The sequence below is a fragment of the Mobula hypostoma genome, chromosome 9 (assembly GCF_963921235.1).
Source record: "Mobula hypostoma chromosome 9, sMobHyp1.1, whole genome shotgun sequence".
Lineage (NCBI taxonomy): Eukaryota > Metazoa > Chordata > Chondrichthyes > Myliobatiformes > Myliobatidae > Mobula > Mobula hypostoma.
The window spans coordinates 31069169-31082961 of record NC_086105.1 but is presented as its reverse complement, the minus strand read 5'-3'; the positions used below and the strand labels follow the sequence as shown (position 1 = coordinate 31082961).

The 13793-nt window shown below is 43.8% G+C and overlaps 1 protein-coding gene across 3 annotated transcripts in view; it reads left to right on the top strand.

Annotated features, from left to right (window-relative positions):
• The first annotated feature begins 8729 nt into the window (after window positions 1–8729).
• The window catches only part of b4galnt3b (beta-1,4-N-acetyl-galactosaminyl transferase 3b), a 177148-nt gene continuing 172084 nt past the window's right edge, over window positions 8730–13793 (top strand). For 2 of the 3 annotated variants that reach the window (XR_010019183.1, XM_063057972.1), the window contains exon 1: window positions 8730–9187. Coding sequence is in view for 1 of the 3 variants with exons in the window: in XM_063057972.1 (XP_062914042.1) it covers window positions 9031–9187 (157 nt within the window). In the remaining 2 variants the exon portion in view is untranslated. The remainder of the gene's footprint in view (window positions 9188–13793) is intronic. The other variant, XM_063057973.1, reaches the window with a different exon arrangement.

Genomic DNA, 13793 nt, shown 5'->3' with positions numbered 1-13793 from the left:
TACGTCCATCCCCCATCAGGAAGGTCTCAAAGCTCTACGCTTCTTTTTGGATTCCAGACCTAATCAGTTCCCCTCTACCACCACTCTGCTCCATCTAGCGGAATTAGTCCTTACTCTTAATAATTTCTCCTTTGGCTCCTCCCACTTCCTCCAAACTAAAGGTGTAGCTATGGGCACCCCTATGGGTCCTAGCTATGCCTGCCTTTTTGTTGGCTTTGTGGAACAATCTATGCTCCTTGCCTATTCTGGTATCTGTCCCCCACTTTTCCTTCGCTACATCGACGACTGCATTGGCGCTGCTTCCTGCACACATGCAGAACTCGTTGACTTTATTAACTTTGCCTCCAACTTTCACCCTGCCCTCAAGTTTACCTGGTCCATTTCCGACACCTCCCTCCCCTTTCTAGATCTTTCTGTCTCTGTCTCTGGAGACAGCTCATCCACTGATATCTACTATAAGCCTACTGACTCTCACAGCTTTCTGGACTATTCCTCTTCTCACCCTGTCTCTTGAAAAAATTCCACCCCCTTCTCGCAATTCCTCCATCTCTGCCGCATCTGCTCTCAGGATGAGGCTTTTCATTCTAGGACGAGGGAGATGTCTTCCTTTTTTAAAGAAAGGGGCTTCCCTTCCTCCACTATCAACTCTGCTCTTAAACGCATCTCCCCCATTTCACGTACATCTGCTCTCACTCCATCCTCCCGCCACCCCACTAGGAATAGGGTTCCCCTGGTCCTCACCTACCACCCCACCAGCCTCCGGGTCCAACATATTATTCTCCGTAACTTCCGCCACCTCCAACGGGATCCCACCACTAAGCACATCTTTCCCTCCCCCCCTCTCTCTGCATTCCGCAGGGATCGCTCCCTACACAACTCCCTTGTCCATTCGTCCCCCCCATCCCTCCCCACTGATCTCCCGCCTGGCACTTATCCGTGTAAACGGAACAAGTGCTACACATGCCCTTACACTTCCTCCCTTACCACCATTCAGGGCCCCAAACAGTCCTTCCAGGTGAGGCAACACTTCACCTGTGAGTCGGCTGGGGTGATATACTGCGTCCGGTGCTCCCGATGTGGCCTTTTATATATTGGCGAGACCTGACGCAGACTGGGAGACCGCTTTGCTGAACATCTACGCTCTGTCCGCCAGAGAAAGCAGGATCTCCCAGTGGCCACACATTTTAATTCCACATCCCATTCCCATTCTGACATGTCTATCCACGGCCTCCTCTACTGTAAAGATGAAGCCACACTCAGGTTGGAGGAACGACACCTTATATTCCTTCTGGGTAGCCTCCAACCTGATGGCATGAACATTGACTTCTCTAACTTCCACTAGGCCCCACCTCCCCCTCGTACCCCATCTGTTACTCTTTTTTTATGCACACATTCTTTCTCTCACTCTCCTTTTTCTCCCTCTGTCCCTCTGAATATACCTCTTGCTCATCCTCTGGGTCACCCCCCCCCCGTCTTTCTTCCCGGACCTCCTGTCCCATGATCCTCTCGTATCCCTTTTGCCTATCACCTGTCCAGCTCTTGGCTCCATCCCTCCCCCTCCTGTCTTCTCCTATCATTTTGGATCTCCCCCTCCCCCTCCAACTTTCAAATCCCTTACTCACTCTTCCTTCAGTTAGTCCTGACGAAGGGTCTTGGCCTGAAACGTTGACTGTACCTCTTCCTACAGATGCTGCCTGGCCTGCTGCGTTCACCAGCAACTTTGATATGTGCTGCTATTATCCAGCTTTCTGTTTTGTGTGTTTACCCACAATCAGACCTCTAAAAGCAAGTTACACAATTGCATTGAGAAACTCAAGTCGCATCATTTGGAGTACAAATACGATCAGCAGAAATGTTGGCAGAAGTGCAGCTTCCGCCAAACCTCACACTTCTCCAGAATATCATGTATTTCCTGCTCTATCTGTGCTGAGCCTGCACATTCCACATTGGTTTCATCAACCAGATGAAACCCACAGAAACTTACCTGAAGCAAGTCATCTTCCTGAGAAAGAAAGCAGAAAATGAAAAAAGAAATACAACTTTTTTTAAACAAGTGATTTTTTTTTTAAGATCATGAAACTGCAATAAATGTAACCAGTCATTTTTAAATAACTAAGTGAAACGTAGGATACTGATAATTATAAGGATAGAATAATACTTTGTTATTTTGCTCTTAAAGATATCTTTGATATTCAAAATTATGCTTTTTAATAGAATTGAATATTCTCAATTTTCCCACAGTTTCAGATGAAGCTTCACTAATTGTACATCAGTACGATTAACCACATACATCTCTCACCTAAAACAAAATGAGTATTACAACACAGCAGCTATGAGATCTGGTGAAAAGAATGATGCCCATTGCTAGAATAGTATATAAACCACAATTCAAGCAAAATCTCTTTGGATAATTTTTAGCTATAGATTCATTAATTTGCTTTCATATAATTTTCAAAGATGTTTTCCAATATTTAATTTTGATTCAGCATGGCAGACACATATTGCATTAATATAAGGTAGATGTTTTTCACCTCTTAAACGTTCTGTTTGTATCTACAACAGCAACTTTTGAAGTAAAAAAAAAAGTCCCAAAGCATAATAACAAAGGACATTTCTTACTGAGGATTTTGGGTCAGGTGAAGTAGGTTTCAAGGGACATTTCAATTGAGGAAAAAGGTTTGAGAGATTCAGAATGGAGATGTAAAGCTCATGGCAGCTATCACCTGAAGGTCAGGATATCTCTGGTGGAGTAAAGAAAATCAAGAACGTGCACATGGCCAGAAATGGAACAGGGAGGTCAAAGACAGTCGAAGGGCTAAATTTCAGAACTCAGAATAAAGAAGCAGTGACAATATTGTGTATCTGAAGTTAGGAAAGTGAATTTTAAAGCCCAATCATTGACAGACAAGGGCATAAGGTCAGTCTAAACTAGTTTATATATTCCAGATTCTTGTTGGGTTTCCTAGTTTACATAACACATATATTAGAAACAGTTCAGAGTGATCAGATTGCAAACAACAGAAAAGAACAAGTAGTTTTACTCTGAATGGCAGATCTGTTTCTGAAATAACAACATCAAATGTACAAGTTCTATGGAGGAAAATGACACAAAAATGTCAATTCCACTAATTTATATAAAAAAGCGTTCCTGAAATAGGAATGAAGAGATCAAAACCAGAAACAAATCCAGGTTTATTATCACCAACATGTGTCGTGAAATTTGTTTTGTGTCAGCATTACATTGCAAGACACGTACGTTAGAATGGCAGGGAGGCTTGTGCCTATGATGAAACTGGATGAGTCTATGATGCTCGGCAGCTCTTACAATCTTGTATATTGGAGCCTCTATACCAGGTGGTGATGTGACGTGTCAGACATATCAATTTTGTCACTGCTTCTTTATTCTGTGTTCTGAAATTCAGCCCTTCAACTTTCTTTGACCTCCCTGTTCCATTTCTCCTCTTCATGTATATGTGTAAAAATTTGAAGTGTCTTTGGTGACGTATCAACTCTCTCTAAACTCCTAACTATATAGCCACTGACATACTTTTTTATGTATTGAGCCCAAAATAGATCCCCTGAGATATTGATGCCAAACCAACCGTTTTCCACTGTGACCCTCAATGAGGATTGGCGTGTGTTCGCCTGAATTTCCTTTCCTGAAATCCACAATCAGTTCCTTAGTTTCACTCTGTCTTGCTCCTGTAAGCTTCCTCATCACTATCTGAGATCCTGTCATCAGTGAACTTAGAGGTGGCATTTGAGCTGTACCTAGCAATACAGTCATAAGTGTAGAGAGAGTAGAGCAATGGGCTAATCATTATGAACAAGTTGTACTTATGTAGCACTGTTAACAGAACATGTTGATGCTTCATAGCAGTGATTACTAAATAAAATAGCCACCTAACAAGATATTCAGGCAATTGACCCTAAACACATTTACACAATGCTTTCGGATCTGTTTGGTTCATTGAAGAACACAGGTATTTGAAGAGAAAGTGCACAGCCACATGCTGGAACTGTAAGATGCACAACAGAACAGCTGCTAGAAATCTGTAATGAAACAAATACACAGAAGGTCAGGCAGCATCCATGGAAAAGGAGTTAATATTACAGGACCGTGGCTTTATATCAGAACCAGCCCGCTGTAGCACAAACTGATGACCTGAAATTGTTGAATCCGATAATGAGTCCTAGTGTGCCGAGGTGGGATAAAAATACCAGTTTCTCAAAATTTCATTCAGTTTTATTGGAACAGTGTTGGAGTCTAAAGAACGAGAAGTCAGAATGCGACAAGACTGGGTTCTTAAAGTGACAGATAGATTGCAAGCTCAAGATTATTCTTGCAGGTTGATTGGAGGTCATCCAAACTGTTTGGCTTCTCTGGCAGAGATGCCACATTTTGTGCACCAAATGCAGTAGACTAGATTGGAAGAAATGCATGCGAATTACTGCTATACTGGGAAGGGCTGTTTGACACCTGACCTGGGGGAAAAAGACAGTTTACAACACTTTTAGTTGCAAGGAAAGTTTCAGGAGAGGGTAGTGGATAGCTAAGGCAGAAGAATAAACCATAAAGTTTTTTTTTTGGTTTTCGGGGATTCAAGTTTCAAGGCTGCTTAATGTCATTTCCAGTCCACAAGTGTAAAGGCAAACTAAATAATTGTTACTCTGGATCACTAAGATAGAGAACACAGTAATAATTTTAAAATGTAATGAATCTAAATATGTAAGATAGTTTATGTAAATAGACTGATTGTATGTCTATAAAGAGATGCTAGGCTCAGTGATGTCTGTACATAAGGTGTCTGACAGGAAGTGATAAAGTAGTGGTGGTGGGGGGTGTGGAGGGGTGGGTTAGTGGGTAGAGTAATCCTGCTTGGGGTAAGTAACTGGTTTTGAGTGCAGTGGACCTGGTTTTGGTGCAAAGTAGTCTCCTTCCTGATGGGAGTGGGACAAACTTTCCATGAGCGGGTGGGTGGGATCCTTCATGATATTACTTGTCCTTCTCGGCACCTTTCCGTATACTTGTCCCGGATGGAGGGTAGGCCGGTGCCGGTGATGAGCTGGACAGTTTGACTACCTGTTGTAGAGCCTTCCCGTCCACTGCAGTGCGGTTTCTGTATCCTGCACTGATGCAGTTTGTCGGGATGCTCTCTATTACGTGTCTGTAGAATGATGTGAGTACAGATGTGCACGGATGTTTTGTCACTGTGCTTTATAACATCATTTGTTAACCTTAAGGAACTGTATTGTTTGTGTTTTTTTTTAAGATATAAAGAGGCAGAATATTCCTAGCATTAAATAGGGTTTTATCAAAATTCCATACAAAGAATACTCTTTGCAATTAAATCTAATGGGACCTGTGGTGAATAACTGGCTGGAGTGTCCACTGAGATCTTTAACCTCTCACTTCAGCAGTCTGAGGTATCACCTGCTTCAACAAGGCTTCAGTTATACCGGTGCCCAAGAAGAATGTGGTAACGTACCTCAATGACTATCATCCAGTAGCACTTACGATTATGAGGACACACAGTCCTCTTACATCAACAGTGATGAAGTGCTTTGAGGGGTTAGTGATGAAACAAATCAGTTCCTGCCTGAGAAGTGACTTGGATCTGCTCCAATTTACTTACCAGCACTACAGGTCAATAGCAGATGCCATGTCGTTGGCTCTTCACTCAACTCTGGACAGCAAAGATGCATCGATTATGATGCTTTTGTTGACGACAGCTCAATATTTAATAGCATCATCCCATCGAACTAATCATAAGCTTCAAGACCTTGGCCTCAATGCCTCCTTTTGCAATTGGATCCTTGATTTTCTCACTTGCAGACCCCAGTCAGTTCTGATTGGCAACATCTCCTCCACAATCTCCATCAGCACAGGTGCATGACAAGATTGTGTGCTTAGCCCCCTGCTCTATTTGCTTTACACCTATGACTGTGCGGCTAAGCACAGTTTCAATGGCATAATCAAGTTTGCGGATCATACCACTGTTGGAGGCTGAGTCAAATGTGGCGATGAATCAGCATGTAGCAGGGAGATTGAAAATCTTACTGAGTGGTGCCATAACAACAACCTCTTACTCAATGTCAGCAAGACCAAGGAGCTGATTATTGACTTCAGGAGGAGGAAACCAGAGGTCCATGAGCCAGTCCTCATCGGAGGATCAGAGGTGGAGATGGTCAGCGACTTTATATTTCTTGGTGTTATTATTTCAGAGGTCTTGTTCTGGGCCAAGCACGTAATTGCAATTGTGAAGAAAGCATGGCAGTGCCTCCACTTCCTTGGAGTTTGTGAAGATTTGGCCTGACATCTAAAACATTGACAAACTTCTATTGATGTGTAGTGGAGGGTATATTGATCTGGCTGCATCATAGCTTAGAATAGACAAAAGGTTTCCACTACAAAAAGTAAATTCACCAAGATGTGCATGTGTCAGACATGACTATAAGCAGCACTGGGGCCCCATAGGAACGATATTGGCTCCCTTCCTGTTTTCCCTGTATACCTCAGACTTTAGGTACAACACTGAGTCATGTCATCTGCAGAAATTCTCTGATAGCTCAGCAATCGTTGGGTGTATAAAGAGAGGATGGGAGGATGAATACAGGGCCCTGGTGGAGGACTTTGTCAAATCGTGCAAGCTGAATCATCTGCAGCTCAACATTAGTGAGACAAAAGAGATGGTGATGGACTTTAGGAAGACTAAGCCTGCATCGCTCCCTGTTACTATCGGTGGTGGGGATGTAGATGTCATGAGTACCTGCAAGTACCTGAATGACAAAGTTGAGCGGAGCACCAACACAGAGGCTGTGTACAAGAAGGGCCAGAGTCACCTCTACCGTCTGAGGAGATTGAGGTCATTTAGAGTATGCAGGCCTCTCCTTCACGTGTTCTACCAGTCTGTGGTTGCCAGTACAATTTTCTATGCAGTAGTGTGTTGGGGCAATGGCATCAATTCGGGTGATGCCAACAAACTCAATAAACTGATTAGAAAGGCTGGCTCTGTTATATGAGTCAAACTGGACACACTGGAGGCTGTGGTAGAACAAAGGACCCTATGGAAAATTCTGGCAAATCTGGACAATGTTTCTCACCCTCTGCATGCCACTGTGCCTTAATGGAGGAGCACTTTTAGTAATAGACTAAGACAACTGCACTGCTCCAAAATGTGCTATATGAGGTCATTTTTACCCTCGGCCATTAGGGTCTATAATGAGCCAACCTATAGCCGGGGAAGTGATAACCCCTCCTGTTAAGACTGTTTGAAGTAACTTATTTTTATTCTTTCTTACTTCTCTGCTAATATTTATATATCTATGCACTTGTAATGCTACTGTGACACCGTAATTTCCTTTCCAATCAATAAAGTATATATCTACCTATGAACTCTCCTGCCGAAGTGTAAAAGGTTACTTGGGTGCCCTTGTTTCACATCTTGCAGCAGCACAATGTGTACTTCTGGTTTTTAAACACTGGAGAGAAGACAAATCCCAAGGATCAGAATACACAGACAAAATGTGGCCTTTATTGTCTATGGAACTCATAAAATGATATTTAAGTGCATTAAAGATATTCAAAAGATTAACAGAATATTGCAGGAGCAGGAATAGGTGAGAAAGATTCAAATGAATAAAAAGACACTTTCAGATTAGGAAGAAACTATTTTTCAGACATAGGGAAGAGGGATGAATAGAATTGAATTGATAGTGGTGAAACAGAAGGCAACAGAAAATTAGAAAAATTCTAGCTCAGACGTGTTGAGAGGGAAGAGTGGGAAGTGAGGATAAATAATTACTAGAGGGCAATTACAGCAGTTTGGGAGAGAACAGACAGTTTAAAACTCACTTCTGAACACCAATTTATTTCAATCTTTCACCATCAAAATAAATGCTTTTCTATTTTTGTGCAATGGAAGTGCACAACTTCACACTGTATTCCAGTGGTCAAACCACATCCTCTCTGCATTTTGGCATGGTCAGTAGTAAGCCTCGTCTGTAGCACTGACACAAAAATGACGGCCAGATGCAAGAGCATTACACAAACCAAAGAGGGGGCTATTTACTTAGTCACCAAAATGGCATGATGGATAAAGCAGACCTATGCTCTCTGAACAAATTTTTAAAAAATTAAAGTTATTAACACGAGAAGGTCTGCAGATGCTGGAAATCCAAAGCCACACACATCCACACACAAAGCTGGAGGAACTCCGCAGGTCATGCAGCATCTACGGAAATGAATAAACAGTCGACGTTTCGGGCACGCTTCTTCAGGAGTAACATTATTACTCAGGCTGAACGTTAAACGCATTAACAATAACTGTACTTAAAAAATATCCCAAAGTAAAGTTTGGCCCACTGCAGCTGAAAAATTATGTCAACATTCTGAATAATTTAACAAGGATAGCAAGTAGAAATAGGTGATCATAAATCAATAATTATCCAGAAGTTTACAGTAACTTAATGCACTGTGATTGCTGAGTAACAAAGGCTGCTAAATCGACAAAACAAAACTTGGATACCATGATGCCACAGACAACTCTAAGGAACAGACTGAGCAGTTGTGATTTTAGCGCATCAGAAATAATTGTCTTAGCCCTGATTGAATGGTTACCTTGCAGAAATGTTAAGGGGAAAGGGTTTTATTTTTTCTCTCTCTCGTTCCCCACCTCCTGGTAGCACTGAGTATGTCAGCATAAGCCACGGTGTTGGAGAGCTTTGCGAACACCTTATCGGAAGATCCACCCCGTAATTTTCTCCCCCCTCTCCATTAAAAGGGAAACATTGCCCCGGAGTGAATGCAAAAGCGACGAAGAAGCAGCTGGCGAAACCGGGATGTGGCGAGTTGTACGTCGAATGGGTGTGTTCCCTCCCTCCGCCCGCCCAGGGTTGGTCGAGGACGCTCACTTTGTTAAATGAGTTAGAAGCCGCGCGGGAGTTCGCGTTGAACGTCGCAGCCCGAACCGTCGGTAGGGACATAGCATTACACGAGAACAGATATTGCTTTCTACGCATTTTGTACCCATGAGGATAATGCTCCTCTTCCCCGTTAAGAAGATTCGGAAACACTTTAAGGTGCTGGTGTTTGTGGTGATTCTCGGGCTGGGAGTTTGGGCTGCTTACCTGGAGTTCGTAGCTTCGAGCGAGTGGAGGAGGAGCGGCGCCTCCAGTCCTTATCGCGGTAAGGAAGCAAAATAAACCGAGCATCGGCCTTAACTGTGGCCCAGAAACGCGTGGTGTTTTAAAAAAAGCCAGTTATGTCTGATTGGAAAAAAATCTTTACCGTCGACAATTCGATGTGGAAAATGGCGTTTGCATGTAGTCTCTCACTTGTTATTACTGTATTTGCAAGTGTCCGGTTATACTCTAGGTAAAATGGGTTCCACTCGGTTAGATTCGGAGTCGGTTGTAAATCACAGTTTGAGTGTCCATGCTTGTGCCGGACCCACACAATGGGACAATGCTGGCGCGGCGTTTCCCCGGTGCGTGCGGAGTTGGAACGCGGCTCCGGCCGAAGCCTGCGCACCATTCTTAGCGGCTCGCTTGGTCTTGGCTCAACATTTCCAGTCAGATATATCTCCTCAGAGGACGATCTCTGCCGAAACAAAACGCGCCTGGCAGGCAAATGTGTGTTATTTGTGGAGGCTCACTACTTCGTTTGCTTTGGAAGAGAAAGCATTTCAATTAATTCAACTTAGTTTCTCGAGTTCTCTTGGAAATACAACTTTTCTTTTGTAAAACAGAAATTTCGATGATGGATTACCCGCTATCTTTCGCGGAAAGTTGATCCATACAGAAAGATCTTCCGGCAGCCTCTATTTGGAGTGGTTAAAAAGTTGCGATGCAAATAGTTTTGAGTTGCGTTGCACTGGGCACTTTTAACGCAAATGTCCTGTGCCCGAAGATTCAGACGAAACTGTGCAACTTGCTTAACCTTTTCTGATTTTTGAGCTACCAGACAGTAGTTGTAGTTTAAATAACTATGAGAAGACGCAGCTGACGTCTATGATTTGAATTCTGATCCATCCAACTGCCCTGTCCCTGACAACTGTCATACTGGACGGAATAGTTTACCAACTCATTGTCATATTTGACAACAGAGATGATCTTTGGGCAATATATTCCCATTATGTCTGGGTTACTTCTATCCTTAGCTCAACATCATTTGAAGAAGCCCTCGTGCGTTTGTAACCTTGCAACATATTTATTTGTGGGTATCTCATTGAACCCTATTGAACATAGAAAGGCAGAGATGCAGTGGAAGTGAAGAGGTTGTTACCTATAGTGGGAGAGTCTAGGACCAAAGGTCATAGCCTCAGACTGGAAGGACATCCTTATAGAACAGAATAGAAATTTGTTTAGCCAGGGGAAAATTAACCTGCTGAATTCTTTGTCACAGAGGGTTGTGGAGGCCAAGTCATAGTCATACTTTATTGATCTCGGGGGAAATTGGTTTTCATTACAGTTGCACCATAACTAATAAATAGTAATAGAACCATAAATAGTTAAGTAGTAATATGTAACTTATACCAGGAAATAAATCCAGGACCAGCCTATTGGCTCAGGGTGTCTGACCCTCCAAGGGAGGAGTTGTAAAGTTTGATAGCCACAGGCAGGAATGACTTCCTGTGACGCTCTGTGTTGCATCTCGGTGGAATGAGTCTCTGGCTGAATGTACTCCTGTGCCCAACCAGTACATTATGTAGTGGATGGGAGACATTAACCAAGATGGCATACAACTTGGACAGCATCCTTTTTTCAGACACCACTGTCAGAAAGTCCAGTTCCATCCCCACAACATCACTGGCCTTACGAATGAGTTTGTTGATTCTGATGGTGTCTGCTACCCTCAGCCTGCTGCCCCAGCACACAGCAGCAAACATGATAGCACTGGCCACCACATGAGTATATTTAAAGCAGAGGTTGATAAGGGTCCGGGATGTCTCTGACCGGGTACATGACATCCTGGTACGAGAGGGAAAGCAACCAGAAGTCGTGATACATGTTGGGACCAACGACATAGGCAGGAAGAGGGATGAGGTCCTGAAGTGTGAGTTTCGGGAATTAGGCAGAAGGCTGAAGAACAGGACCTCAAGGGTGACATTCTCAGGATTGCTGCCAGTGCTACGTGACAGAGGTGGTAAGAATTGGAGGAGATGGCAGTTGAATGCGTGGCTGAGGAGTTGGTGCAGGGAGCAGGGTTTTAGGTTTTTAGATCATTGGGATCTCTTCTGGCAAAGGTGGGACCTGTACAGATTGGATGGGTTGCACTTGAACTCGAGGGGGACCAATATCCTTGCAGGTAGGTTTGCTAGCATGGTTCGGGAGGGTTTAAACTAATTTGTGAGGGGAATGGGACCCAGAGCGATAGAGCAGTGAAAGAAGTGCATGGAGTAAAGCTAGATCTAACATACAGAGAGGCTTTGAGGAAAGAGAAGCAGAATAAATGGTGTAAAGACAGTAAGGTAGAAGGGCTGAAATGTGTGTACCTCAATACAAGAAGCATCAGGAACAAAGGTGATGAACTGAGAGCTTGGATACATACATGGAATTATGATGTAGTGGCCATTACAGAGACTTGGCTGGCACCAGGGCAGGAATGGATTCTCAATATTTCTGGATTTCAGTGCTTTAAAAGGGATAGAGAGGGCGGGCAAAAGGGGAGGAGGGGTGGCATTACTGGTCAGGGATACTATTACAGCTACAGAAAGGGTGGGTAATGTAGCAGGATCCTCTTTTGAGTCAATATGGGTGGAAGTCAGGAACAGGAAGGGAGCAGTTACTCTACTGGGGCTATCCTGTAGGCCCCCTGGTAGCAGCAGAGATACAGAGGAGCAGATTGGGAGGCAGATTTTGGAAAGGTGCAAAAATAACAGGGTTGTTATCATTGGTGACTTTAACTTCCCTAATATTGATTGGCACCTGATTAGTTCCAAGGGTTTAGATGGGGCAGAATTTGTTAAGTGTGTCCAGGATGGATTCCTGTCACAGTATGTGGATAGGCCGACCAGGGGGAATGCCATACTAGATCTAGTACTAGGTAATGAACCAGGTCAGGTCACAGTTCTCTCAGTGGGTGAGCATCTGGGGGACAGTGACCACCGCTCCCTGGCCTTTATAATTATCATGGAAAAGGATAGAATCAAAGAGGACAGGAAAATTTTTAATTGGGGAAAGGCAAGTTATGAGGCTATAAGGCTAGAACTTGCGGGTGTGAATTGGGATGATGTTTTTGCAGGGAAATGTACTATGGACATGTCGATGTTTAGAGATCTCTTGTGGGATGTAAGGGATAAATTTGTCCCGGTGAGGAAGATAAAGAATGGTAGGGTGAAGGAACCATGGGTGACAAGTGAGGTGGAAAATCTAGTCAGGTGGAAGAAGGCAGCATACATGAGGTTTAGGAAGCAAGGATCAGATGGGTCTATTGAGGAATATAGGGAAGCAAGAAAGGAACTTAAGAAGGGGCTGAGAAGAGCAAGAAGGGGGCATGAGAAGGCCTTGGCGAGTAGGGTAAAGGAAAACCCCAAGGCATTCTTCACTTATGTGAAGAAAAAAAGGATGACAGGAGTGAAGGTAGGACCGATTAGAGATAAAGGTGGGAAGATGTGCCTGGAGGCTGTGGAAGTGAGCGAGGTCCTCAATGAATACTTCTCTTCGGTATTCACCAATGAGAGGGAACTTGATGAGGACGATATGAGTGAGGTTGATGTTCTGGAGCATGCTGATATTAAGGGAGAGGAGGTGTTGGAGTTGTTAAAATACATTAGGACAGATAAGTCCCTGGGGCCTGACGGAATATTCCCCAGGCTGCTCCACGAGGTGAGAGAAGAGATTGCTGAGCCTCTGGCTAGGATCTTTATGTCCTCGTTGTCCACGGGAATGGTACCGGAGGATTGGAGGGAGGCGAATGTTGTTCCCTTGTTCAAAAAAGGTAGTAGGGATAGTCCGGGTAATTATAGACCAGTGAGCCTTACGTCTGTGGTGGGAAAGCTGTTGGAAAAGATTCTTAGAGATAGGATCTATAGGCATTTAGAGAATCATGGTCTGATCAGGGACAGTCAGCATGGCTTTGTGAAGGGCAGATCATGTCTAACAAGCCTGATAGAGTTCTTTGAGGAGGTGACCAGGCATATAGATGAGGGTAGTGCAGTGGATGTGATCTATATGGATTTTAGTAAGGCATTTGACAAGGTTCCACACGGCAGGCTTATTCAGAAAGTTAGAAGGCATGGGATCCAGGGAAGTTTGGCCAGGTGAATTCACAATTGGCTTGCCTGCAGAAGGCAGAGGGTGGTGGTGGAGGGAGTACATTCAGACTGGAGGATTGTGACTAGTGGTGTCCCACAAGGATCTGTTCTGGGACCTCTACTTTTCGTGATTTTTATTAACGACCTGGATGTGGGGGTAGAAGGGTGGGTTGGCAAGTTTGTAGACGACACAAAGGTTGGTGGTGTTGTAGATAGTGTAGAGGATTGTCAAAGATTGCAGTGAGACATTGATAGGATGCAGAAGTGGGCTGAGAAGTGGCAGATGGAGTTCAACTCGGAGAAGTGTGAGGTGGTACACTTTGGAAGGACAAACTCCAAGGCAGAGTACAAAGTAAATGGCAGGATACTTGGTAGTGTGGAGGAGCAGAGGGATCCTGGGGTACATGTCCACAGATCCCTGAAAGTTGCCTCACAGGTGGATAGGGTAGTTAAGAAAGTTTATGGGGTGTCAGCTTTCATAAGTGGAGGGATAGAGTTTAAGAGTCGCGATGTAATGATGCAGCTCTATAAAACTCT